This window comes from Chamaea fasciata, unplaced genomic scaffold (assembly GCF_029207755.1).
Source record: "Chamaea fasciata isolate MVZ Bird 193981 ecotype frontalis unplaced genomic scaffold, bChaFas1.0.hap1 SCAF_29, whole genome shotgun sequence".
Lineage (NCBI taxonomy): Eukaryota > Metazoa > Chordata > Aves > Passeriformes > Sylviidae > Chamaea > Chamaea fasciata.
The window spans coordinates 863900-891329 of NW_027094114.1; the positions used below are offsets into that span (position 1 = coordinate 863900).

At 43.3% G+C, this 27430-nt stretch overlaps 1 protein-coding gene across 5 annotated transcripts in view; it reads right to left on the bottom strand.

Annotated features, from left to right (window-relative positions):
* The window catches only part of LOC136302432 (transportin-1-like), a 140851-nt gene that overhangs the window by 79798 nt on the left and 33623 nt on the right, over positions 1–27430 (bottom strand). For all 5 annotated transcript variants that reach the window (XM_066205933.1, XM_066205932.1, XM_066205931.1 and 2 more), the window contains 4 exons: positions 18575–18722; positions 18278–18391; positions 15637–15712; positions 10374–10523 (listed from right to left, as the gene is read on the bottom strand). In XM_066205933.1, coding sequence (XP_066062030.1) covers positions 10374–10523; positions 15637–15712; positions 18278–18382 — 331 coding nt within the window. In that variant the 5' untranslated portion in view covers positions 18383–18391; positions 18575–18722. The remainder of the gene's footprint in view (positions 1–10373; positions 10524–15636; positions 15713–18277; positions 18392–18574; positions 18723–27430) is intronic.

The following is a 27430-nucleotide window of genomic DNA, read 5'->3' on the forward strand; positions in this document are numbered from 1 at the left end:
AAGATACTGAAAAGAGATATGCTGACTGGGAAAAGGCATTATTGTCTCTGACCTGAGCCCTCAAACAGGTAGAGAAAATTCAATAGCATCAAGTTGTGCAAATCCAAGGACCTTTAAACCTGTTAGCCAGTATGCAAAAGGGTAGTGCTCTGCCGAATGGGATTACACAAAAAAACAACAGTACACAAATGGTATGCTTATTTTTCAGGACTCACAGATCAGATGGATATAACTAAAGGACCGACAAAACCTACAAAATTGCAGATACCTGTGACCCCAGATATGCTGGTTTTGACACAGCCATATGAGCCTAGTCCTATACAGGATGCTCCCCCATTAACTTCAGACTCTGAAGTTAGATATCTGGTTCACTGATGCCTCAGCCAAACGGATTGATGGCAAATAGAAGAACAGAGCAGTTGCTCTTAACTTTCAGACAGGAACGGAAGTAGAAGAAGGAATGGGAAATGCACAGGTGGGAGAATTAAAGGCTGAACTGCTTGCAGTAAATGAGAAAGAAAGGACAATATATGTTTGGGCTAATGCCACACAGTGCTAGTGTCAATGGGAAACATTAGGTTGGCAGGTAAATGGAAAGGAGGTTTGGCAGAAGGAAGATTGGATATGGTTCTTGTGGTAGATTTTTAGGAATTAATTCGTGTTCATCATGATACACTGTATAAAGACATATTTTTAAGTCTAAGGAATGCCACATTCCTGGAAGGACCACTTCTGCCAGGAATCTGGGAATCACCCACTCTCGAGAGAAAGGAGGGTGGTGCCCATGGAAGATGGAGTTAGCCTATTCCTCCCCGGAAAAAACTATTCACTGGACCAGAGACCAGAAAAGAAACCAAATGAATACCCATCAAGGACCAAGGAAACAAAGACCAATGAAGTAAGATGAAGTAATCGACTGCACAAACCAAAAAACTGTATAAGTGGGCTCTGCACAAACCAAAATTGTGAACCGGGGGGGGGGGGGATTCACTGCCAGAGAAGCCGGATCTTTGGTTCACCCACCGCCAAGTCCCAGGATTGGAACTGTATTTTGCTTGTGGCTTTATCGGTTTTTTTTTTCCTGTCAATTTTTAATAAATTCTTTTATTTTATGAAATTGGCTGATCGTTTTTAACAGTTCTTGTTACAGGCTCAATCCCAACCAACAAAGGATAGTTCAAAGCTCATGCCAATACTCAAGCCTTATAAACCAATTGAAACGCCAAGGTGGATGTTGGAGGTTAGGTTTGTTCCTTCTTTCTCTAAAGAATTTTTTTCCCCACAAGTTACCAGAGAGACCAAGTGTTGGATACTTGAGAGTACTTAACCGAAACAAAGAGGTGGACAAAGGTGGAAGGGGGAGATAACACAGGTAAAAGACAAAGCTTGAGGCAGCTGCGGGCTTTTCTTTTTCTGGCGTTCGGGGAGAGAGAGAACGGCTGTTGCTGGCTGGAAGAGTTTCACTGTGGCCAAAGGGATCCAGTCCTGGGAAATCTACTATCACCGGTTCGGCCTGAATCCTGAGTTTTCCCTGCCACGCGCGGGAGCTGTTCCAGGCCCTGCCTCGCCTTCGGCTCCTTCGGCGCTGCTCCTCTTGCTGCAGCGTGACCCTGCACCCCCTGCGCTGCCGGGACATCCTGCCCCTGCCTGCCGGGACACCCTGCCATCCCAGCTACCAGCCCGGGACTTTTCCACTGTTTCAGCTTGGTGCTCTGAGGATCCTGCAGGGACACCGAAACCAAACTGCCCTGGGTTTTGTGAAACAAAGCCCTCAAGGTTCTTGGTACTGTTGTCGTTTGTTATTAATGCTGTAGTTGTTTGGTGGGGGGGGGGGGGGGGGGTTTGTGTTTGTTTGCTTTGTAATACACACTAGTAAAGAACTGCTATTCCTGTTTCCCAAATCTTTGCCAAAGAGCCTCTGATTGTAATTTTACCTGGCAGATACCTGTCTTCCCAAACCAAGACAGTGGATCATATGGAAAAAATTAGAAAGATAAAAATTGATCACTTGGAAGATCCACAACACTGGTATTGATTGGGTGAGTGGTTACAGTGTAAACTAGGGCATACTGGAGGTTTTATGTTTTGCCTAACAAAGTAGACGTTGGCCATTGACCAGGAAGATGTGTAAAGGCATTCTCACACAATGTCCCCAGTGCCAATTAAGACTTGTACAAAATCACCCAGACCAGGCACTGCCTTTACTTATCAAAAATAACAAGGCACTGTGGTCCACTTGGCAAACAGATTATATTGGACCTCTGAAGACATGTAATGGTTACAAGTACATCCTAAGAGGTATGGAAGTGGTATCTGGACTGTTAATTGCTACTAAAAGCAGGCAAGTTGATGTCAAAGCTACTCTTTAAGGACTCTGTAATTGGTTTTCCAGTCTCCCTATTCTAGATTCTATACAGAGTGACAATCACACATCACCAGTGTGATGGTGCAAGACAGGCACAGAAAGAAAAGTATCAAATGGGTTTTTCATTCACCTTATTATCCCCAAGCAAGTGGGATGGTGGAGCATACAAATGGTTTGCTGAAACACTACCTTAGACCACACGAATCTAGATGAGATGAAAGGTTACCCTCTGTATTATATGAGATAAATAACTGATATGAACCAATGGGTAGTCCTGTTTCACGAGCTTTCTTGAGCCCTATGTCTCTTGAATCAAGTTCAAATGATAAAATCGAAGCCTTTCAGGATAATTTAAAATTAGGCAAACCAGTTATGGTCAAGTTACTCCAAACTGGAATTGTACCTATGACTCTAAGGGACACTCAAGCACCACTAGCCTGGGTGGCTACTGACTCTAATGGTCACCAACACAGAATCAGTTTCAGATGGGTATTTACCACATTTTCAACTAAGGAAACTGACTTGTCCCATCTGGTGCATCTGCTGAGATATACATTATTTTATTTTACAGGTCAATGGCTGCTATTGGTCATCATCCTGATGGTAACATCAGGAACACTACAGTAGATACCAATATCCTCCAACACACTTGGAGGCCTGCCTAAGCATGGACTTGCGAACAAGACAGATCCCATGGGCCAGTATGTATGTCTACAAGGGTCCCCCTACAACTGGTGCTGTCATGCATTAGTAGAAGTCCTTTGAAAGTCTACTAAAGACACAGCCAAAATAGAAACACAAAACATGGAACATCACCAGTTTGTCTCACCCCAAATCTAAAGGACTGCAAAGTGAAACAGAAAACACAGTTTTAATTCATTATGACAGAAGCTGAGTATATCCTGGAGTGTATAAAGGTGCCTAGCATTTCTCCCACGAGTGCCACCAAAATTATCAAAAAGCCTGTAAAACTGACCCCAACCATCTCACTGGTCCGGCCCTATGTAGTCAAATTGGTAGGACAACAAACATTGTCTAATCCCTCTTGGTCTTGTCCTGGGTAACCCAAAATGACTGTATTCCATATCTATCTGTGCCCAAAATTGTTAGTGTTTCTGTAAGACCCGGCAACACGCTGGAAACGAAACCCTGGGGCTGGGGGAGTACCGATCTTATTAAGTTTGGGGCACTCAGGCAGGAGTTCTCTTGCCTCTTGGTTTCTGGCTCTTTTCCTTTCCTTCTTGCAGGGAGAGAACTGAGACAGTGCGAGCAGAGGCTCCCCTTTGGTTTTCCCTTGTTTCTCTCTGGCCTCTGAAGGGGGTTGCTTTGGGCTGGTCTCTAGACTGGCAAATGTAGCAACCTGAGAAGCTGCATTTAGCAATTAAAACTTTCAGAGAGAACTTCGCAACATCTGTCGGCAGCACGGAACCAGAGCCAGTCAGGCCTGGGGGGTGCTGTTTCCACTGCTTGCAGAGACCGTTTCTTCCCCCCCTGCAAAACACCAACAGCTTGGAGACAGCAGCACTGACCCTGGCTGTGACCAGTGCGTGGCAGGAGGCAGCAAGTGGCAGCACTGACGTCACACATGCACCACCACAGCTGCTGAAATGAAGCAGAGGAAGCAGACACCGCAGGGCTGGAGCTTCCCAGACAATGCCAGCAATTCCCATCTGCCACCAGAACTGCTTTTTAAGCTCCTACATCCCAATTTTTTGTTCCAGGGGTAAACTTGAGGCAAGCAAAGTTTGTCAATAATTTTCCCTTTGTCTCTCCACACATGGTCGACTGAGGGTGCCACTTTGGGGGAAAGGGTTTGTCTGCCATTTTCCCTTTGTCTTTCAAGCCACGGGGTCATCAGTGGAAGGTGCCATTTTGAGGGAGAGGTTTCTCCACCATTTTGTTTCTCTTTGATCCCGGGGAGTCTGTGAGATTTAGCAATTTTGTATCTAGTCATTATTTACTGTTATTTCTTGCCTGTTGCTGCTTCATTTTTTAGTAAACTGTTATTTTTTCATTTACATCTACTCATATTCATTTCTCTTCATTGGTGGAAAGGGATTGGTTAAAAATAAATGGGAGGTAACTCATTTTGGAGTGTTTGTCCCCTTAAATTATCTTAAACCAAGACAGGTCTTTAAAAAAAGTAGAAATGTCCATGCAAACTGATGTTACAGCTATCAGACCAAGGTGTTTGCCTTTTATACATACCTCTTCTCTTGAATGGCATGCCAGGCTGAACAAGAGGACATTAACTTGTTTTAGGAGGGATGTAACTGGTATATTTTGAACTGGGATGGGGGTATTAAACACCATTGATATTGAAACCCTGGCTAATAAATTAGATACAACCATCAGTGATTTGAGTACTATAGAGCAATCTTTAGAGTCCTCCTTATCAGCTTTAGGAAACACTCAGTGGTTCGCTTCAACTCTTTTCTGAGACAGAAAAATATCAAAGTGCTAATCATGAATTACTGGCTGATGCTTCAGGAATTACTCAGTGTAATGTGTCTGGCACTAAGCGGTGTCTAAGCTCACTTATGGATACAAACTACCAGTGCTGCAATAATTAGAGAATGAGGAAATGGATTTTTACTTATTGAAATTTGAAAGGTAATTTGGGACAATGTAACTAAATTTCAGAGGGAATTTCAGTCCTGGTGGTCTTCAATCAAATGTTCTTATGACCCAGTTTCTAATAAGGCCACAGTTTTTTTATGAACAATAAGATATGCTTCAGTGTATACGTAGCCAAGTTCTGGCCAGGACAGGGTTAATTATTTGCAATAGCAGGGAGGGGGCATGGCTAGTACTCAGAGGTTATTCTATACCACCACTGGTCATTGCTAGGGGAGGGGAGAAAAAGACTTGCTTCAGAGGGGTTGAGAAAACATAGTGGGTGGAATGGTCCAGTATTGTTTATTGTCGGGGGCTTTCCACGTAAATAGTTTTTTTTTTCTTACACCTTTTATGATTAATATTGTTGCTGTTACTGTTGGTTTTCTTATCTCATTGCTGTTTCATGTAAATTGTTCATATTTCAGCCCATGATCTTTGCCTTATGTGCCTCAAATTGGTTGGGGGGGGAAGAGGCACATGGTTTTAGCAGGACTATTAAATTTGAAAATACCATTCCTAAACCATGACAATACCATATACCAAATCATTACACTGGGACTAAATTACAACAAAACCGTACTCTATCCATTGCAACACTGTACTTAGGCTTCCAAAAACAATCACACACACATGGCAAACAATTGAGGTAGATGCTTGTATGGTGAGAGTATGACAGGGACTTATATGTTAAAGTAACACTTAAAAAGCCCAAGATACCTGTTTAGAAGCAGAACAAAGCATTTGTCACTTTGAAATGTACTCCAAATGATGCCTTAAGTTTTAGCTTTTATGTTTTTCAGATTCTGTGCTACCTAGGGGTGTAGTTCTGAGCCTCATATTAAGTGCTAGTAAGCTCTCTTCACAGAGTAGGTAGACAAAACAAATCCTTTTCCTGCTGAAGACCAAGGATAACGAGTACAACTTTCAGGCCCAAAAGCATAAACAATGGTGGACCAAAGAGAGAAACAAGAAGGATGAGACCTCACGACCTGAGGCTGTGGTTGGACAATTGGGCCACAATATGCAAATGGACCAAAACTTATAAAAGTGTGAGACCTTGTGACCAGTCATGCATTTTTGTGAACATTTTTAGTCCACCTTGAGTGTAGCCCTGGTCAGGCTCTTGTCCTGCCCAAGGTGTACCCTAAAGGCCTTTCAATAAATATCTACTTTATTCTCTAGCTCTGTCCAGTCTCTGTTTCAGGTCAGCCTTCCCAAGGCATCATGATGATGATCCTGAATCCATCTAGGTATACATAGGACAAGGATGTGCAGCATGTTTAAGAACCCCTTATGTTAACAGTAAATAACACAAAGATCCAGCTTTCTAACCACTCCAATCTATATATTCGTAACTTTATTAACATAGCAGGATGTGATGTCAACTATTCCCTACAAGAAACTGTGTTCTAGAACATTTACGGCAACTTTGTGTTATATGACACTTTGTCTCCAACACCTCTCCAATGGACATTACCCTGGTCAAAAAGCTGTTGGAACATCCTGATCTACACAAACTGGTAAAACAACTGAAAAGGGTAAGTTGGAAAACACTAATCACTGTCCCAAATGATGTGGAAAAAATACATCATGTCCTAAAGCAAATGAAAAGGGATGGAGAACATGACTAGTGGGACGATGTAGCAGCGTACAGTTGGTCTATAGCTGGACAAAATAAATCTGATCATAACAAATCCAATTTGGCTAACCTGGCTTGTTCTAGAAGTCGCTAGGTGAACAAAGACCTCAGACAACCCCATCCAAGCCCTGGATGCAGACACATGACTGGCCAGAGATCCGGGCAGTGCAGAGATTCTCAACCAATCGGCTGTCCAGGCCCAGGAAATTCAAACTCCCTATAAAAGGGAGCTTTGGACAATAAAAGAAGTTGTCTGCTGATGACCCTCGGTGTGTACTGTGTCATGTGTCTGTCTCCAACCCACGACCGTCATGTAACAGGACAACTTGTTTGGATGCTGTTGGAAGGAAACAGGTAAAAGCAGAAGAATGGTGAGAAGGATGGTAGATTTGCTCAAGGGACCTTGCAGCTGGGAATGCCAAGGCCTGGAGAATAACTGTGGCAAACTCCATGTATTATGCCTACTGCTGTTTATCCTCTTGTTTTGAGAAGTAGAATCTCTGTGTAGAGATAACATAGGTGTTTGGAGAGACTTGGAGACCCTCTCACAGACATGCTTGAGCTCCCAGTCTTAGGAGATGGAAGATGAAAGCTCAGAGATCATAAAAAGCACAGAGGAGATTACAGCATGGTAGTAAACTACGCGTGTAGGCCCTTGATAAATGGGTGCAAACAGCAGCCCCGCCACTCGCTAGGAAGGACTGAGCCTGACGGTGCTGTGTTCCTGCTTGTGTGTCTCCACCCAGGTGTTGCTTCGGAATCCTCCACTTAGTGAGGTAATAAAATAAATTTATTCCTTGCATTTCAGCCATTGTTTCGTGGTTGTTCTGGCCATCTGCCTGTGTTAACTCACACAGATGGTTTCCAACCGCAATGGGCATTCTGAACTTAATGTTACATCCTGTTATTGTAATACTGCTATTAATCAGAATCTGGTTTTTATTAGTAATCATTGTATATGTGTGGTACCTAATCCAACAAATAAGGATACTAACCCTTCCAGAAGCATATGAATTGAAATAATAAGTGGATTTTTTGCCAGAATCAATAGCTAACTCTGTATTATGCTCTGTTTAATATTTCTGGCTAAATTCTAACTAACTGATTTTGATAATAACTTTGTGTGTAAACATGTAATGTATAATTATAAAATAGCTAATACTATCAAACCACGAGTTAAGTTAAAATACTAAACCTTAGGAGATTGATGTACCTCAACATATTTAAGGATAATGTACACATATGCAGTGGATGCTTTTATAGCATGAAGGCAAGAGATACCTGCATTACCATTTCATGAGATAATGATTGACTGAAGTCATGATAGAGTGTAGCAGGATACTCTGCCTGGAATGGGGAAAACAACTCAAACCATGTCCTATTTGCAAAGCTATCAGAGATAAATGAAGAAGGGGGACTCCTGCTGCTTTTGGTGTTGAACAATGCTGAAACCAGTGTGACTCATCAATCCCAAAGTTAAACACCTTGATAGTGAGATGAAGATGTGGTAGACCTGGTAAAATACCCAGATAAAGGAACAAATTATACTACTGATAACTTATCTAAAGCTGCTGAGCTGACACAGCTGGTCTGCAGACATATGACTGACAGTCAATCACTTTATACTATAAAAGCCCAGTCCCAAATTTTAATGTCAGGGTCTTTTAACATACCCCTTCTGGGAGTGTATCTGTGGAGATTCCTCCCTTAAATGGGGACACCTCTCAAGGTTACTCCTCAGGGCTGAGCAAAAGAGATTTACCCACGATCATTGGTATTGCTGAGTAACATCAGTCTCTACTTAATTGTTTTTGCTAGCTTTAATATTGCTTCAAAATAGTGCACTATACTATACTAGTAGTTATAGCTCCTATACTGTGCAGTAAATAATTCTGATTAAGATATTTTTGTCTAATCATTATCATAATAAGTCATATATATTTATATAAATACATCTGGTTTGTAATCTTTAATCCTGCAGGACAAAATTGTATAAAGGTTCAACTACACCTATATAATCCTTTAGACGTAAATCGTTAACCAAGTCTGGGGCTATGATTGGATCCAGCTGCACCCAGGCTCCTCTCTCTGAGGAGTTTTAGAAAGCAAAGCGGTCCTTTCTGCACCTCGTGACTCAATCAGAGGGCTTCTCAAATAAACTTTGTCTGTAGCTGTCCCACTTTGCCGAAACACAGCCACTCTGCCCCAAGCATGTAGCACTGCATGGAGTTGCGGGGCCTGGCACTTGGAGTGAATGAACTCAACAGACTTACACGGTCCATAGTCCATAGACTAAGGGAGTATTTCTGTGTGTAGATCTATCAAAATACAGGTGATGGAGTACTGGAAACTGTGTGACCTGGCATGATCTAAATGGCATGGAATTAGGGGTGGAAAATGTTCTGGTTTCTGCTGGGAGAGTTCATTTTCTTCTCAGTAGCTGGTAGAATGCTGTGTTTTGGATTCAGTATGAGAATAATGGTGATAACACACTGAAGTTTTTGGTTGTTGCTGAGCAGTCCTTACCCTGAGTCAAGGGCTTTTCAGTGTCTCATGCTCTGCCAGTGAGGAGCTGCACAAAAGAAACCAGGAGGGAGCATAGCTGGGACAGTTAATCTGAACTGACCAAAGGGATATTCAACACCATAGAACATCATGTCCAGTATATAAACTGGGGGGAGGGATGTGCTGGGCATCAGTCAGTGGTGGAGAGCAACTGTATTGCGCATCACTTGTTACTCTTGGCTTCTGTAACTCTACGTCCTTCTCATGACAATTATTAGTAATATTATTTGTATATTTTTTATTATTGAAATTATTATTTTGTTTCAATTATTAAATTGTTCTTATCTCAACCTGATTCTCCTCCCCACTGAGAGGAAAGATGGGGGAGTGAGCAGGCATCTGTGTGGTACTTAGTTACTTAGGGGTAAAACCATGACATAATTTTATAACAGAAATCAGCTGATACAAGCTGAATGCCTTTCTGAACTTGCACCCAATCCCTGTTTTTTTCTACTGTACTTAAATATACATTTATTTCACTTTTTTATAGCTTTTGGAGTGGACAAAGAAAATTACAATTATAATAATTGGGGGGAAATCATATTCTCAAAGAGCAGACAGAAAAGCAACATTACCTAGAAATAAGTAAAAATAACAAATTTACATGTTATGGAAGAGGTGTACTAAACCACAGGATTTAGGAAATTAAAAAAAAAACATACAACAAAAACACTTGTAGCTGATGTTCTGATCACCACACTTTACTGTTTTCTGACAGAAGCTTTTAAAAAACATAAACTCATTATGTTAATATATGTAACATCTGGTGTAATTATTCCCTGAAGAGGTGTGCATATGGAGGAGCAAAGAGGAAATCAGCTAACAGAAGTGATTTACTAATGCAAGTGGAGTGCTGAAATAGTTCTGAAGTCAGAACCTTTACCTTACTCCTGGTTTTAGGTATAAAAATTGGCAGCAAGCTAAATTTGAGCAGATTCAAGTAAACTTCTGTTCAGTCACATTTCAAGAGATACAAACTGAATTGCTAATTCAGTTTCAAGAGAATAGGAAGGAAAAATATATTTGTATATTCACACTGAAGATTAATATCAGAATCATCATGGTGTAGTTGTGACAATTATCAGAAGCAAACAGTTTTAGGAGTTTAATAACTCTCACTAGCACAGCTCTCACTTATATCAGTAACATTTTCAGTGTGCAGAATACAGTAATGAGTTAACTTACCTACAGTAGCTCTAATTAAGGGGGAGGAATCACCAATATTGTTCAAACATTCAGTTTTAATGAAGTCAGTTACCCCATTTGGAAAGTTGTGAAAATGTGCTTTTACATTATTCTTCAAGATGAGACCACTCAAGGAACGTGTCGGCTCATCTGCAACAGAAAATAATTGCGTTTATAACTTCCATCAGTTCTTAGGATAAAGTATATTTGCAGAACAATGCAACAAGATCAAAGCTTGCAGTGATAAATATTAATCTCTGTTTCCTTATCCCTCCTTCCAAATACAACCATCAATTTATATAGCAAAGTTTTTTAGTTTCAGAGTTCATTTGGAGCAGATTCATGTTCAGTTCTTCAACCAAGGGCATAAGTAACTTGGTATTACTTCTGAAGCATGCTGAAAGTGAGATGTGGATGATCTACCTGGAAAGGATGAGTTTATAGTAAAAGAAAATTTAAAGTTTACAGCAATCCTAATCAGCCGATAAAGCTAATTTTAATCAGCATTTTAGCCTTTGGTCGGTTGTGCACCCCCAGCCTACCCACTGGTGGGGTGGGGTGAGAAGCAGAAAAGGCCTTGGCTGTGTGTAAGCCCTGCTCAGCAGTAACGAAAACATCCCTGTGTTATCATCACTGTTTCCAGCACAAATCCAAAACACAGTCCCATACCAGCCACTGTGAAGAAAATTAACTCTACCTCAGCCCAAACCAGAACAGAAGCCCTGATTTTGGCAAGAAGTAAGGATGCTTAAAGTTGATTTGCACCAAGAGTTACAGTTTACACACAGATCTATTCTAGGCCTTCAAAACTATTAACATCCCCAAAGAAATATAAGAAATATAAGAGATATAACTTTCAAATATAAAATATTTTAAAACTTAAAGTTAGTGCATCATAACACAAGGACTCTTATCATACCCATGATGACTGACTGAGGGCCATTAAAAATACTTTCTAGTGCAATCGGTGCTAGTTGAACAAAAATTGCAGTTTTAAAGAGGGGCTACTGCTAAAATAATTTTAATCAACTGATTACGAGTTCCAAAACCAGAATGCTGCATATGAGTATTAGAACAAGATTTAAAAGTATATTTCAGTCTTTCTTAAAAAAGTACTAATTTTCATTCTCTGTAACTATAAATATTGATTTACAAACATCGTTCTTACATAGAATTCAGTAACTTCATAAACCAGGAATCCACCTGATGCATATATATTTAAAAGAATTTTATAATTTTGCCTATACTACAGGTTTTAAATACCTACCAACTTCTACACAATGTAAAAATAAAAGTTCTTGCAGGGCACTGCATTTCAAGGACCAAAAACTTTTCTAGGAGAACAGATTTACAATTAAAAAAAAAAAATACCAAAAACTAGATGAGCAGACATACCTCTGTCAACTACAGAATGTGGTTCTGAGGTGACAAGTATTATTATTATTATTATTATCATTATTATCATTATTATTGTTATTACTTGGCAAGTCAAATGAAGTAATTTTATCATTTTGGTTAAAATTTTGAATATGTCAATAACAAAGGTCAGGTGGAGAACATCCTAAAGGTGGACATTCTTACTTGAACTCTTGATAAGTCTACCTGAAATGCTCTCTGAATTCAAGGTAAAATCTCTCCATTAATTACTACACTAATTTATTATATCCAACTGTTATTTCCTTGCATATCTATAATCCACTGATAGGTATGGACATATCCAAGAAATCCAGTCCTCCATAAGCAGTTATTCAGAACTAATGTTGTGTCTGGCCAGGAAGGAAGCCAAAGGAGTTTTCCTTTCATTTACACACTATTTATAGCCCTTGCAAGCCACAATGAAAGCATTATTTTTAGCAGCCACAGTTAGACACAGAATCACAGAATCATTTAGGATAGAAAGGACCTTTAAAATCAAGTCTAACCATTAACCCAGTACTGCCAAGACCACCACCAAACCATGTTTTCAAGTGCCACATCTACACAGCTTTCAAATCCCTCCAAGAACAGTGACTCCATCACTGTCTTGGGAAGCCTATGCCAGGGCTTGACAACCCTTTTCTTGCAGAAATTTTCCCTAATACCCAACCTAAACCTCTCCTGGTGCAACTTGAGGCTATTTTGTCTAGTCACATGTTAACTAGGAGAAGAGGCTGACCCCCACCTGGCTACAACCTCCTTTCAGGTAGTTATAGAGAGTGATAAGGTCTCTCCTGAGCCTCCTTTTCCACAGGCTGAGCCCCCTGAGCTCCCTCGGCTGCTCCTCATCAGACTTGTGCTCCAGACCCTTCTCCTGCTTCGTTGCCCTTCTCTGGACATGCTCCAGAGCTTCTCAATGTATTTCTTATTGTGAGGGGCTCAAAAGTGAACTCAATACTTGAGGTGCAGCCTCACCAGTGCCAAATACAGGGGAACAATCACTGCCCTGGTCCTGCTGACCAGTGTTTCTGATACAAGCAAGGATTCCATTAGCCTTCTTGGCCACCTGGGCACACTGCTGGCTCATGTTCAGTCACTGTCACCCAGCATCTCCAGGTCCTTTTCCACAGGGCTGCTTTCCAGCCACTCTTCCCCAAGCCTGTAGTGCTGCAGGGGGTTGTTGCGATCCAATGGCAGGACCTGAAGTGTAGTCAGGATGAAAAATTATGATCAAAGCCCTCTCTTGCAACACTATAAACAGCAGTCCTAAGTAAGACCCTTTGAGCTCTCCTGGCCAACAGCGGCTGCAACCAGCAACCTCCTTGAGTGAGACCTCTGAGACACAGCAAACTCTTTAAGTTTGCTATACTCGGAGGATCACTGAAAAACGATAAATCCTGGGCTGATGCCCCCACTCCTCAAGGCTTGACCCTTCGCTCATTGAGAAGACGCAAAGGCATCTGAAGTGTTTCACTACCTTTGAGAGGAATTTTTCACAGGTAGCATGTACAGACTCTTTATATCTGTGTGCACGTAAGTGTGCATATGCTATAGCAAATGTGGAAGAAACACTGCTCTCTGAGATTCTTAAGTACTTTAGATTTGTAAATTAGGCCTGTAAGCAAGTTGCTGTTGTGCTACAGTAAATCCTGTATGAATCCTTTGCTAAATTGTTTAAGTTATAAATTAAGTTAAATGCTGTTAAGGTGCTGTCAAGTTTAAGTTAGGATAAGTACTGATAAGTTTAAGAACTGTTAAGTTTAAGCGCTGTTGGGTGTTGGGCCTTTAGGCCATATTAATTTTTATCCTTACCCTTTCTATCCTTTTGTCTCTCTCCCAACTCTCCCTGATAATTTCGGTTTATTTCAGTGTGGATTAATTGACTCCGGATTTTTTTTTGCTTGCTTTTCCTCCATGTGCCTTAACCATCTGGTTAGTAGAGTGAACCTTGCCAACGAAGATTGTTGTGCTATTGCTTTTATTTTAAACCTGTTTTTACTGATACCTTTGCCGGTGATTTTTTAAGCAATCTTAAAACACTCATTTATGACACAGTGGGAACACTAAATTGTAGAGCACCATTTCTAAACCATGACAGCCTTATTTGGTGCCCAATGTGCAGCACAAAGGATTGAGATAACAACAGATCTGACCAGAGAAGGTTGGAAATTAATTTGATCTAACCATTTGTTGTATTAGGTACAGAGCCACTGGTCACAATGTTGCTTGATCTGTTCATGTGGGTGTGGTGCCTAACCCTGTGTATGTTCCCAGATATGCTCCTTGTGGCGCTCTTTTTCAGAGCAGGGAGAGGGATCAGGATTGCTTTGTTGCTGTACTGTAAGATATTGGTTTACGACATGATAACATGATAGCATCAAGTGCAATGAGGGTCATTTGGGATGTGCATTCAGTGTTGCTCTCCTGCTCTGGCCTTGGGTGCTACCTTTGGGAGTCCATTAATAATCGTACCCAGTCTCTGGGGGGAACAGGGGAGGATGATTTTCCCCAGCCTTTAACCCCCTTTTCCTCCTTCAGGCCTGTTACAACAATTTTTGGGAATTTTGAATTCCCGTTGGATGTTAAGGAAAGCATGTTCTTGTTGCTACATCTGCCAGGTCTCCTCAGTGCAGTCCACACCATGTTTAGAGTTAAGAAAGAGGTTTCTAAGGAGGTTATTAAAAAATCTGCCCTGGGGGTGGATAGTCTTACTGATAATTACTAAGGAATTGCTTGAATTTTCCAACTGGAAGAGGCTATACTATGCCATAAACAGTTTGTACAAACGTCCATAAAAATAAGCCAGCAGTAACTACATTATATTAGAATTAAGGCTTCAGAATGAAGATTCTAACAGACATAATATTTGGACAACTAGGATGTGATTGTGTGGTTTCAAGTAGGATAGAGTTAATTTCTTCTCAGTAGCTGTTACAGTGCTGTGTTTTGGATTTAGAATGAGAATGATGTTGATAACATGCTGACATTTTCATTTTTTGCTAACTCATGTTTATCCTAAGTCAAGGAATTTTTTCTTGTCTCATGTTATGCAAGTGAGGAGGTTCACAAAGGAAACAGGTAGGGAGCACAGCTGGGACAGGTGACCAAAACTGACCAAAGGGATATTCCACACCTTAGAACGTCATGCCCAGTTTATAAACTGGTGGGAGTCACCCAGAAGGGTGGCTGATCTGGGTTCGGGAAGGGGGGTCTGGCATCAGTCAGCAGATGGTGAGCAATTGCATTGTGCATCACTTGTTTTTCCCTTTTTATTATCATTATTATTATTATTTACCATTATTACTGTATTTTACTTTATTTTCAATTAATTAACTGTTCTTATCTCAACATACAAGTTTTACTTTTTATTCTCCTCCCCATTCCACCAGGGTGGGGGGGTGAGATGGGGGTTGAGCAAGCAGCTGCAATAGTAATCTTCTAAATATTTAATAGATTGATTACTAGAGAGATCACAATCACAACTGGATTTAGCAGCATGTTTTATAAAGTGTATAGTCAAGATTCATCACCATGATGTGCAAAGTTATTCTACAGTTTCACTGTAGTCTGACAGAAGTATGATATGCTCCCACTTTTTTTTAAAGATTTCACTGGACTTTTGGAATGGAATCTCTTTCAAGACTGAAACTACAAGCACCATGTTATCAGATCTTTTTCCACAAAGATTCCCAAGAGGATAAAGAGTTCTTCTACATGACTGTGGATATCAACCCACCAGCACACAGAGTATAGAAATCAGTTTCTTTTTTCTTTCAAGCTAAATAAAATAGATTTTTAAAAAGAAACAAAAAATTAGAATAAACCAGTCAGTATCCCAAGAACTTACCTTCAGACTTCAACTTTGTAAGAACAAAAATCAGGTAGTTGTTGAAATCTGGATACTGATTGAGTTGTTCTAGTTTCTGAAGAGAAAAACTGTCAAGGAAATTATAATCTTCACACACAGCATTTATAGCTTTCTGAATACTATGATTGAGCTAGGTACTACTGCATCATTTAAAAATTCTATGACTATGAGCTCACAACATACAGGCTATGAACACTTTGAAAACAATTTCTGTAATTTTCATACTGAAGCAGTAGCTTTAGTAATGTTGAAATCTGAGAAAAGAATCCAGGAACGAACACAGAAATTCCCACCCTCCCCAAAGCCCCTACATTCCTCTGTACAGCTTTAGATTTCAAAATTTATGCTTAAAAGCCAACAAAACCTAAGGAATCCACTGAGATACAATCACATAATACATGATTTTTTTACTCCACAATAAATAAAAGCATTTCAGCATTAAAATACAACTATGATGATTTTCATAAGCTAGTCACTTTAATATTAGTCATATACATTTTTATGATGCTAACTAGCCAGTCTGAGCTTTCAACTGTGAGAAGCTGTTTCATTGTAAATGCCCAGGTATTTGTACAAAGAAGTTCATCTTTATCCATGCTCTCTTAAAAAAAAAATCCTGTACACAAAACAATTTTCTAGAGTGACACCTCTGAAAAAGCATTTTACTAGCAATACCAACCTCTTTACTATGTTCTTTGGGGCAACTGCAAGAAGAATTATTATGTTTCTGAAGTTAGAAGGTACATAGCTGTTTTTCTAAAAATTGTCATTACTTTTGCCTCAAATTTCTAAGTATTCTGCCACTGCTTTCCTAGAACAGCATTCTGGCATTTTCCTTGTATCTTGTTCTTACACCCTGGTATTAATTACTATTATGCTCAACAATATTTTAAGTCATAAGCATGCAGTTACCAAATATACTAGATATCACCAGTATGGCAAACAATGAAGACATTTAACAAAAAATTATTTTTAGAACTAGTAGGATTATTTGCTTCATAGGCATTCATTTTACTTGCTGTACAGCTTAAGCTCTAAATAGTCAAAGTTGCTAAACCCTAGCCATATATATTTATGTTGACATTGATGGCCCTTCCACTGATCAATAGCCAGATACCGTTATTTGAAGCAGACCTTTAAAATGTAATTTTACATGAAAGCTACACTGTAATCACTGTTGTTATAATCACTTTTGTATTTGAAATACTAAAGAGCACCTGTTTAAATTCGGGGCATTATCAGAACACTCAGGAACTTCTGTATAGTATTTTTCATAGGAAGCAATACCACCTTAAGAATCTGAAACACAGCTGCAAAAACAAGGTGAAATCTACCTTCACGTTTCAGGTAAGAACAGAAACCTTCCAAGGTTTGACCACATCTACTGGTAAAGCCTAGAAGTCGAGCAAATTTGGCTTCAAGCTAAACTTCTAACACAACATACATATGTATTCTTACCTACATAAGTTTTGTTGCCTTTTGTGAAGACCTTCAAGCAAAGGTCTTAAATAAAAAGGGATCAAGATCCTAAATTCATATTCATCATAGGAGGATATCCTTTCAGGACTTCTAGATATTTTAAAGCACCTCTATAGTTAGCTCAAGGAACAGGAGACAGTAGATGAGAGCTTTATTTTTCAAGACTTATGCTTCTACTCGACTTAATGTAAAATTTTCCTCTTTCAATCTTTGTTCCTTAAAACCTTGCTATTTCATCGCTTCTACAATCAAGAGAGACCTGAGGGGGGAAGAAAACAACTCAACACCCAAACAGCAAACCAAGAATCCACAACACTAACGCAAAATGCACTGCAAAGCTGCACAAACCACATAGGGTAGATTCCACTCTTCTTGTGAGATGTAAAAAGTGTAACGAACAGTATTTCGGGCTCAGGATTCTAGGCAAGCAGAAACATCCTCACAATACAGGGAAACACGGTCAGAGCCAACAGGCCACCGAGAGCGTGCAGTCGGCTCCACCAGGAACACTCTTCCCACCAGCTACGATATTCGCCCGTGAATCCTAGTGCCGGATTAGTTTAGGAAGCCCCTGGTCAGCCCTGTTTTGCCGCAGGGGCGACAGCTAACCCGCGCCGCATCATCAAGTCAGCCTGGCGAGCAGAGCCCCCCTCCCCCCTCCGCTCCAGCCTTCTCGGTGGGATCTGCTGAGGGCTAGGTGCTGGCAGCGACCCAGCACGAAGTAATCTGGAAAAGCAGCAGATACCAAAGCAGCCACAAAGGAGCTAAGGCTTTAAAAATAAAATTTAAAAAACAAAAAAACAAAAAAAAAAAACCAAACCAAACCAAACCAAAAAAACACCCGAACCTTGGCGCTCGGGGCTCGCAACAGGTGCCCGGGCTCTCGGCGGGGGAAGGCGTCTCTGCGGCCCACAGGCCGCCTTAGCGGTTCAAATGCCGCGCCACGGCCGCCCGCTCAAGCGGAGGCTCAGCCCACAGAGTTCGTTGTGGCGGCTCCCCAGAAAGGCCTGGCTGCCACCTGCCTGCCACAGACACTGGCCTGTGGCCGCGCTGCCCCTACCCGGAGCCCCCAGCCTCCCTAGCGGTCGCCCGGACGGCCGCAGCTCCGCCCGCCCGCGGCGTAGGCCTCGACCGAGGATACTTGTTGAACGGCTCTCTGCGTGGTGGTGTCAGGGGACTGCGATTCCTTGAGCAGCTGCAGGATCTGTAGAAGCCCCTGTTCGTCAGGCTTCCACTCATACTCCATCTTGGCTTGCTGAAAAAAACACCAAACAAGAGGCCGCGATTAGCGGCGCGGCAGGCCCCGGGAAGAAAGGAAGGGAGGAAGGAAGGGGGGGGGGGGGGGGGGAAGCAAGCAAGCAAGCACGCTAGCTAGCTAGCTACATGACGCTCGGCCTGCTCTCACCCGAGCCCGGCCCCACAGAAGAACAGCACTAACCTGCTCCAGTACACGGACTGAGTCACGGCGAATTTGCAATCTGGCTCTAAAAGCCGCCTTGCGTCCTCCTGGGTCCTAGCACCGCGCACGCCCCGCCCGCCAGCGCCGACGTCAGCCTTTCCCCAGTGCGTTCCACACAGTCAGGAGCCTGGGGGCGACAAAAGGCGAGCCCCTCAATTCCGAGCGGGGGAAATCGGGGTGTTTCCTCTACAGCCCTTTCTCACCACCACCCGAAACCAGAGAGAACGCTCCAGCAGCCCCGACAGGCAAAGGGCGAAGCAGAGCCTCAGCCCGGCCTCCTCGGGACAGCTGTGGCCACGCACCCACAGCACCTGTCAGCGACCTAGGAGGCTGCAGCCCGCGACGAAGTGGGGATGCGAATGCAGACCGAAGAGTTAAGAACGTGGTACCTGTTTTGCTGTCAGCTTTACTTTTACATGATTTAGTTTAATGATGGATAGTTTTCATAAGTTCTCAATGTCATGTGTAAAGAGGGAATAAGACCAACTACACAAGAAGGGGGGGAAAGAAACTACTTTGAATACCTAGTGTATCTTATCCTTAGCGTCAAAATATGTCAGAGGAAATCTCAGGTCAAAATTAGCAATTTTTGTGTGTATAGAATAGAATAGTTCAGTTGGAAGGGACCTACAATGGTTTTAGGAAAAAAAATCTTCACAGAAAATGTTGTCAAGCATTGGAACAGGCTGCCCAGGGAAGTGGTAGACTCACCATCCCTGGAGGATTTAAAATACATTTAAAATACATTTGCGTTATATACATATTATATATATACATTATACATATGCTACTGAGCAAAATAAGAACATACACTGATAAAAACCGGTCTAAAATATGAAAATCAAAACCAGTAATTATTTATCCTTTTACAATCTAATTTTTAGTCATTGTGTTTTTAATCATCTGTCCTGGGTTGAAGTATATTCTATCACCATCTTCATGAACTGTTGAAACCAGGTGAGGCAGGGCTCCCTGCCTCCTCCACTCTGGCTTATCTTCTGTTAGTGGGCCCATCAGCACCTTTGCTACACAGCTCACAGATAACCCCCTCCTGGACTACCTCCTGTTAATGGGCCCATCAGGCCTTATCACATGACTCACCATCTCATTGTGAGATGCTCCGCCCAGAGGGAGGAACCAAGCATTCCAGCCTGGATATAAGCTGAGACTCTGAACACCCGAGGGGCGCTTACCCACTGGATTCCCAGAGGACCCGAGCTACCAGACCTTTCTACAGGATCACTGCTTCAGGAAGACCACCTCATCTGGACTGCTTCCATCACTCCGCTCAGGTTGTAGTCTGACTCTGTCAGTGGTCTTTTGTATTATTGCATCTATTTTATTTTACTCTCTTTACTTTTTTTTTCTTTCTATTAAATTGTATCTCTGACTTGGAGCCTCTCATTTGTTTTGCTTTCAAACTGCTACATTTTTGGCGCCCAACGTGCAGCTCGAGGCACTGAGAAAAGTCAGAATTACAATTTTGTATTGAAGAAGACACTTGTTTGCTATGATGCTCAACATGCTTACATGTGTCTTATATCTATCTCTATATTTTTCCACAACTGGGGCACTATCTGCCAGTCTTAATGCTCCTGCGTAGACCAGGGTATGGTACTAAAATTGCTTTAGTGGTCTATTATGTCCATTGCTTGATAAACTCCGAGGCAATGAACATTATTCAGAATACACACCCACTTTTGTTTTCTTGTTCTGGTCTAGGATGCTACATCTGGGGCCTCAACAATCTCACCCAGCCCCTGTGGGGAGGGGTGAAGAATGATTTTTTCCAGCTTTTCAGGCATGACACAGCAGTTTTTGAAAATATGGACTACCCTCTGAATGCCAAGGACAGCATGATGTTGTTGTTAGTCCTGCTTTGTCTTCTCTGCACGGCCCGCACCATGCTTAGAATCAAAACACTACCTAGTGTGATACAGCATGTTCTGAAGGAAGAGGAAGAGGGAAAAAGAAGCAGAGCAACAGTATCCGTGTCTACACAGAGTGTCACAGAGATGAAAGGAACCAAAGGCAAGGCAACAGTGTCCTCATCTACACAGACCTTCACAGAGGAGAAAGAAGCCAAAAGTGAGGCAACAGTGTCCACATCTATGCAGACTGTCACAGAGGAGAAAGGGACCAAAGGTGCCATCAGCATCTCCACACAAACCATCACCGAACCGGAACAGCCTAAACCAATAGCAGTTGCCCCCGTTCAGAAGAAGAAATCAAGGACCAAATCAGTCTGCATAGTGACTGATGAGGGTGCAGCAGGACCTTCACAATCAGCAGAAGAGACAGAGCCAGAAATCATCACTCGCTCTCTATCTCTGGGTGAGCTGCGTGACCTGCGAAGGGAATTCACCCGCCAGACCAACGAGTCCATCCTGACCTGGCTGCTCCGCATCTGGGACGCTGCAGCCAACGACACCATTCTGGATGGAAGTGAGGCCAGGCAACTGGGATCGCTGTCCCGGGATGTGGTCATTGACCAGGGGATTGGGAAAACCCAAGAACCTCTAAGCCTCTGGCAGCGACTGCTAACAAGTGTGAAAGATAGATACCTTTGTAAAGAAGACCTCCAAGTGCACCAAGGAAAATGGAACACAATAGAACAAGGTATCCGATGCCTGAGGGAATTGGCTGTGTTGGAGATCATTTTTTCAGAAGATGAGAGATTTCCTAAAAACCCAGATGGTGTCCAGTGCACATCACGGATGTGGTTGAGATTTGCACGGCTTGGACCCGAGATGTACTCACGTTACCTGGCAACACTGCAATGGAGGGAAGGTGAGCACAGGGTAGGTGTCTTGGCTAATAAACTAAGAAGTTACGAGGACACTGTCACTGCTCCAGTTCATACCCATGTCTCGTCTGTGGAAACAAGACTGGCTGAGCAAGTCCGGAGCTTGATTGAAGAAGGCCATCAGAAACTGAAAAAAGAACTTAAGGAAGAAATTTACCGTATCCCACCAGAGCCAATGAGAGTCTCTGCCATTAGGAGCAGGCGCTCCCCAGCCAGGGAGAGAGGATACACACCACGAGGTAACCTCTGGTCTTTTCTTTGGGAGCATGGAGAAGACATGAGGAAGTGGGATGGAAAACCCACCTCCTCCTTAGCAGCCCGGGTACATGAACTGAAAAGAGAAACACCTACCACAAAGAGCCCATCTAGAATCAATGTTGCTCCGGTCTCTCGGGCACAGAACTCCAGACGGTACAGGAATGATGATATGACTGATCCTCTTGAAGGAACCTCAGAAACATATTTACAGGAAGAGACCAATGTATGCCATGACCAGGAATAGGGGGGCCCTGCCTCTAGCCAGGTAGAGGAAAGGGACAATCGGATCTACTGGACTGTGTGGATCCGATGGCCTGGAACATCTGACCCACAAAGATATACGGCTCTGGTTGATACTGGTGCTCAGTGTACTCTGATGCCATCAAGGTATGTGGGAGCGGAACCCATTTCCATTTCTGGGGTGACAGGAGGATCCCAGGAGCTGACTGTACTGGAAGCTGAAGTAAGTCTAACTGGGAAAGAATGGCAGAAACACCCCATTGTGACTGGTCCAGAGGCCCCATGCATTTTGGGCATAGACTATCTCAGAAATGGGTATTTCAAAGACCCAAGAGGATACCGCTGGGTTTTTGGCATAGCTGCTCTAGAGACAGAAGGCATCAGACAACTGAGTACCTTGCCTGGACTCTCAGACGACCCCTCTGCTGTGGGACTACTGAAAGTTGAAGAACAACAGGTGCCGATCGCCCAAGCAACAGTGCACCGTCGGCAATATCGCACCGACAGAGACTCTGTGGTCCCCATCCATAAGATGATTCATGAGCTGGAGAGCCAAGGGGTGGTAATCAAGGCTCGTTCACCCTTTAATAGCCCTATATGGCCCGTGCGTAAGTCCAGTGGAGAATGGAGACTGACAGTGGATTACCGTGGCCTGAATGAAGTCACACCACCACTGAGCGCTGCCATACCAGACATGTTGGAGCTTCAGTACGAGCTGGAATCCAAGGCAGCAAAATGGTATGCGACCATTGATATTGCAAATGCCTTTTTCTCCATTCCTCTGGCAGCAGAATGCAGGCCTCAGTTTGCCTTCACCTGGAGGGGCGTGCAGTACACCTGGAACCGACTGCCCCAGGGGTGGAAGCACAGTCCCACCATTTGCCATGGACTGATCCAGGCTGCACTGGAAAAGGGTGAGGCTCCAGAACACCTGCAATACATTGACGACATTATCGTGTGGGGAAACGCAGCAACAGAAGTCTTTGAGAAGGGAGAGAAGATCATTCAGATTCTCCTGAAGGCCGACTTCGCCATCAAGAGGAGCAAAGTCAAGGGACCTGCTCAAGAGATCCAGTTTCTGGGAGTGAAGTGGCAAGATGGACTGTGTCAGATTGCCTCCGAGGTCATCAATAAGATCACTGCAATGTCTCCACCGACCAACAAGAAGGAAACACAAGCTTTCCTAGGTGCCATAGGCTTCCGGAGGATGCACATTCCCGAGTATAGCCAAATCGTGAGCCCTCTCTACCTGGTTACCCGCAAGAAGAACAATTTCCACTGGGGCCCAGAACAGCAGCAAGCTTTCACCCAGATCAAGCAGGAAATCGCTCATGCGGTAGCCCTTGGCCCAGTCAGGACAGAATCAAAAGTGAAGAATGTGCTTTACTCTGCAGCCGGGAGCCATGGTCTGTCATGGAGCCTTTGGCAGAAGGTGCCAGATGAGACTCGGGGACGACCACTGGGATTCTGGAGCCGAAGCTACAGAGGATCCGAAGCCAACTACACTCCCACAGAGAAGGAAATCTTAGCCGCCTATGAAGGAGTCCAAGCTGCCTCAGAGGTGATTGGTACTGAAGCACAGCTGCTTCTGGCACCTCGACTACCGGTGCTGGGGTGGATGTTCAAGGGAAAGGTTCCTACCACACATCACGCCACCGACACCACGTGGAGCAAATGGATCGCCCTGATCACGCAGCGCGCCCGTATTGGAAACCTGAATCACCCTGGGATTCTGGAAATTATAACAAACTGGCCTGAAGGTGAGACCTTTGGATTATCCTCTGAAGAAGAGGAGAAGTGACACAGGCCGAGGAAGCCCCACCATACAACGAGCTACCAGAGAGTGAGAGACGATATGCCCTTTTCACCGACGGTTCCTGCCGAATTGTAGGTGCTAACCGGAAATGGAAAGCTGCTGTATGGAGCCCCACACGACGAGTTGCCCAAGCTACCGAGGGAGAAGGTGGATCGAGTCAGGTCACAGAGCTTAAAGCTGTCCAGCTGGCTTTGGATATTGCTGAACGAGAGAAGTGGCCGAGGCTCTATCTCTACACCTGACTCGTGGATGGTGGCTAATGCTCTGTGGGGATAGCTGGACCGCTGGAGAAAGGCCAATTGGCAGCGCAGAGGGAAACCCATCTGGGCTGCTGAGATTTGGCAGGACATCGCCACCCGAGTAGAAAGGCTGATCGTGAAGATTCGACACGTGGATGCGCATGTACCCAAGAGTCGGGCTAATGAAGAACATCATAACAACGAGCAGGTGGATCGAGCTGGCAAGGTGAAAGTATCACAGGTTGATCTAGACTGGCAGCACAAAGGAGAATTATTCCTAGCTCGTTGGGCTCATGATGCCTCTGGTCATCAAGGGAGAGATGCAACATATCGATGGGCTCGTGACCGAGGGGTGGACATTACTATGGACAGCATCTCCTAGGCTATCCATGACTGCGAGACCTGTGCTGCAATCAAACAGGCCAAGCGAGTGAAGCCTCTGTGGTATGGTGGACGATGGTCAAAGTATAGGTATGGGGAAGCCTAGCAAATTGACTACATCACCCTTCCCCAAACCCGTCAAGGCAAGCGCTACGTGCTCACCATGGTGGAAGCAACCACTGGATGGCTGGAGACCTACCCTGTGCCTCATGCTACTGCCTGGAACACCATCTTGGGCCTGGAAAAGCAGGTCCTGTGGAGACATGGCACCCCTGAGAGAATTGAGTCAGACAACGGGACTCAATTCAAGAATGGCCTCATAAGCACTTGGGCCAGAGAACACGGAATCGAATGGATATACCATATCCCATACCATGCACCAGCTGCCGGGAAGGTGGAACGCTGCAATGGACTGCTTAAAACTACCCTTAAGGCACTTGGCGGAGGGACCTTCAAAAATTGGGAACTGAACTCAGCGAAGGCCACCTGGATGGTCAATACCCAAGAGTCCATCAATCGAGCTGGTCCTGCCCAGTCTGAATCCTTGCACACAGTGGATGGAGATAGGGTCCCTGTGGTACACATGAGAGGTATGTTAGGAAAGACTATTTGGATTAATCCCACCTCGGGTAAGGGCAAACCCATCCGTGGGGTTGTCTTTGCTCAAGGACCTGGTTACACTTGGTGGGTAATGCAAAAGGATGGGGAAACCCGCTGTGTACCACAAGGAGACCTTATTTTAAGTGAGAACTGTGTGTAGGATTTTATTATATATATGTGTGTGTGTGTGTGTGTAGTTTAAGGAAGGTATTGATTTGGGATGATGTAGATGGTAATAGAATAAGGGGTGGATAATGTCCTGGGTTGAAGTATATTCTATCACCATCTTCATGAACTGTTGAAACCAGGTGAGGCAGGGCTCCCTGCCTCCTCCACTCTGGCTTATCTTCTGTTAGTGGGCCTATCAGCACCTTTGCTACACAGCTCACAGATAACCCCCTCCTGGACTACCTCCTGTTAATGGGCCCATCAGGCCTTATCACATGACTCACCATCCCATTGTGAGATGCTCCGCCCAGAGGGAGGAACCAAGCATTCCAGCCTGGATATAAGCTGAGACTCTGAACACCAGAGGGGCGCTTACCCACTGGATTCCCAGAGGACCCGAGCTACCAGACCTTTCTACAGGATCACTGCTTCAGGAAGACCACCTCATCTGGACTGCTTCCATCACTCCACTCAGGTTGTATTCTGACTCTGTCAGTGGTCTTTTTTATTATTTCATCTATTTTATTTTACTCTCTTTACTTTTTTTTTTCTTTCTATTAAATTGTATCTCTGACTTGGAGCCTCTCATTTGTTTTGCTTTCAAACCGCTACATCATCCTACTAACATTCCCCTTTAAGTTAAAACTTTCTGCTTGCTCTCCTGCAGCACAGTACTCAATATGAGTGTCACACACATGCTGCACATCATAGCCTTAACAACTGTTCAGAGGAAACGAGGACAGGAAAGATTAGTGGTTCCTAAGGGTGGCCCAGGTAATATTGTGTGGTTCCTAATCTCACCTCACCAATGCTTTCAATTAAATCCATATTTAAGTTATAGTCAGCTGTCCAGTCTCACGCCCTAAGAAGTGTCCTGGAGACAAGTGTCTCCAGGTGCTAAGAAGTGTCCTGGGTGAGTAAAGGCTTGTCACCAGTTAGTAAGAAAGGATGGGCACAAAGGTTTATATGAATTTTTTGTGAGCAGGCCCACTAGTACAGAAAAGTATCAAGCAAAGAATCTGGGTTAGCTAGACTCAGGCCATTAAAACCTATGCTTGTCTCACAACCATAAGGGCAGGAGAGTTCTCCATAGTGATGTTTGCACAGATAGAGCAGGTGAAAGGTGAGGTCCAGCAAAACAAGTAAGTGCTAATTTGGGTCTCATTACCCTAACTGCTGCCTTGCCAGGCAGGCTGTAGAAATTCAATGATCTTTGAGACTTTTCAACCACTATCAAATTTGGTTGAAATTGATTAGAGGTTCAAAAGTTACTATTCAGAAATTATGACACAATGATTACATCTGTCAAATTTTATCAGGAAACCAAGTGCACTCGACAAAAAGAAGATTAAATATGGAAAACAAGAACCAGAAAGGAAGGTTGAGAGAACAGGAAAAAGCAGGAAGATATGCAGGCCATGGATCCATACCTAAGAAAAACTAACATAGATTTTCTTTCTATTAACATGACCAGAATTAAATCTCTGATCTTTCTGCAGTGGAAGAGAAAAAATCAGAATATGAATGTGAGCCTCTACTATTAGTGGGGACATCAAAAAGCTGTAGACAATCATCCTCCAGGGTAGGTTCCTCCTTAGGCTACATACAGGATCCTTTACCTCTGGGAACTACTCAGCATATTTAGAAATCAAAGCAGGTACCTGTCCTGGTTCGGGCCAAGATCAGCAGGAGGGGGTGTGGCCAAGACGTGTTATTCATTACACCTTACATCATCGCTAGAGGTAGGCAAAAGGGACTCAGCTTCTGAGAAGGGCTTCCCTTTCAAATGGAACAAAGCATGGTGGGGTGGGGAATCCGTCAGCCACTGTTCATTGTCTCAAGGTCTATGGTGAACATTTTTTGCATGTGAATCATTCCCTTTTTGCATACTTTATTTATTAACATTGTTGCTGTTACATTTCAGTTTGTTATCTCATTGTTTTTTTCCAGTAAATTGCTCATATCTCAACCTGTAACATTTGCCCTTTGTGCCTCTAATTCTCCTCTCTGGCCACCTGCAGGGGGAAGGGGGGAGAAGGGGGGGAAGAGGGTAGAGGGTAGAGTGGCAGTGTGGTTTGGAAAGTCTCTGCATGAGACCTTAATTGTAGAGCACCATTCCTAAACCATGACAGCCTTATTTGGTGCCCAATGTGCAGCACAAAGGATTGAGATAACAACAGATCTGACCAGAGAAGGTTGGAAATTAATTTGATCTAACCATTTGTTGTATTAGGTACAGAGCCACTGGTCACAATGTTGCTTGATCTGTTCATGTGGGTGTGGTGCCTAACCCTGTGTATGTTCCCAGATATGCTCCTTGTGGCGCT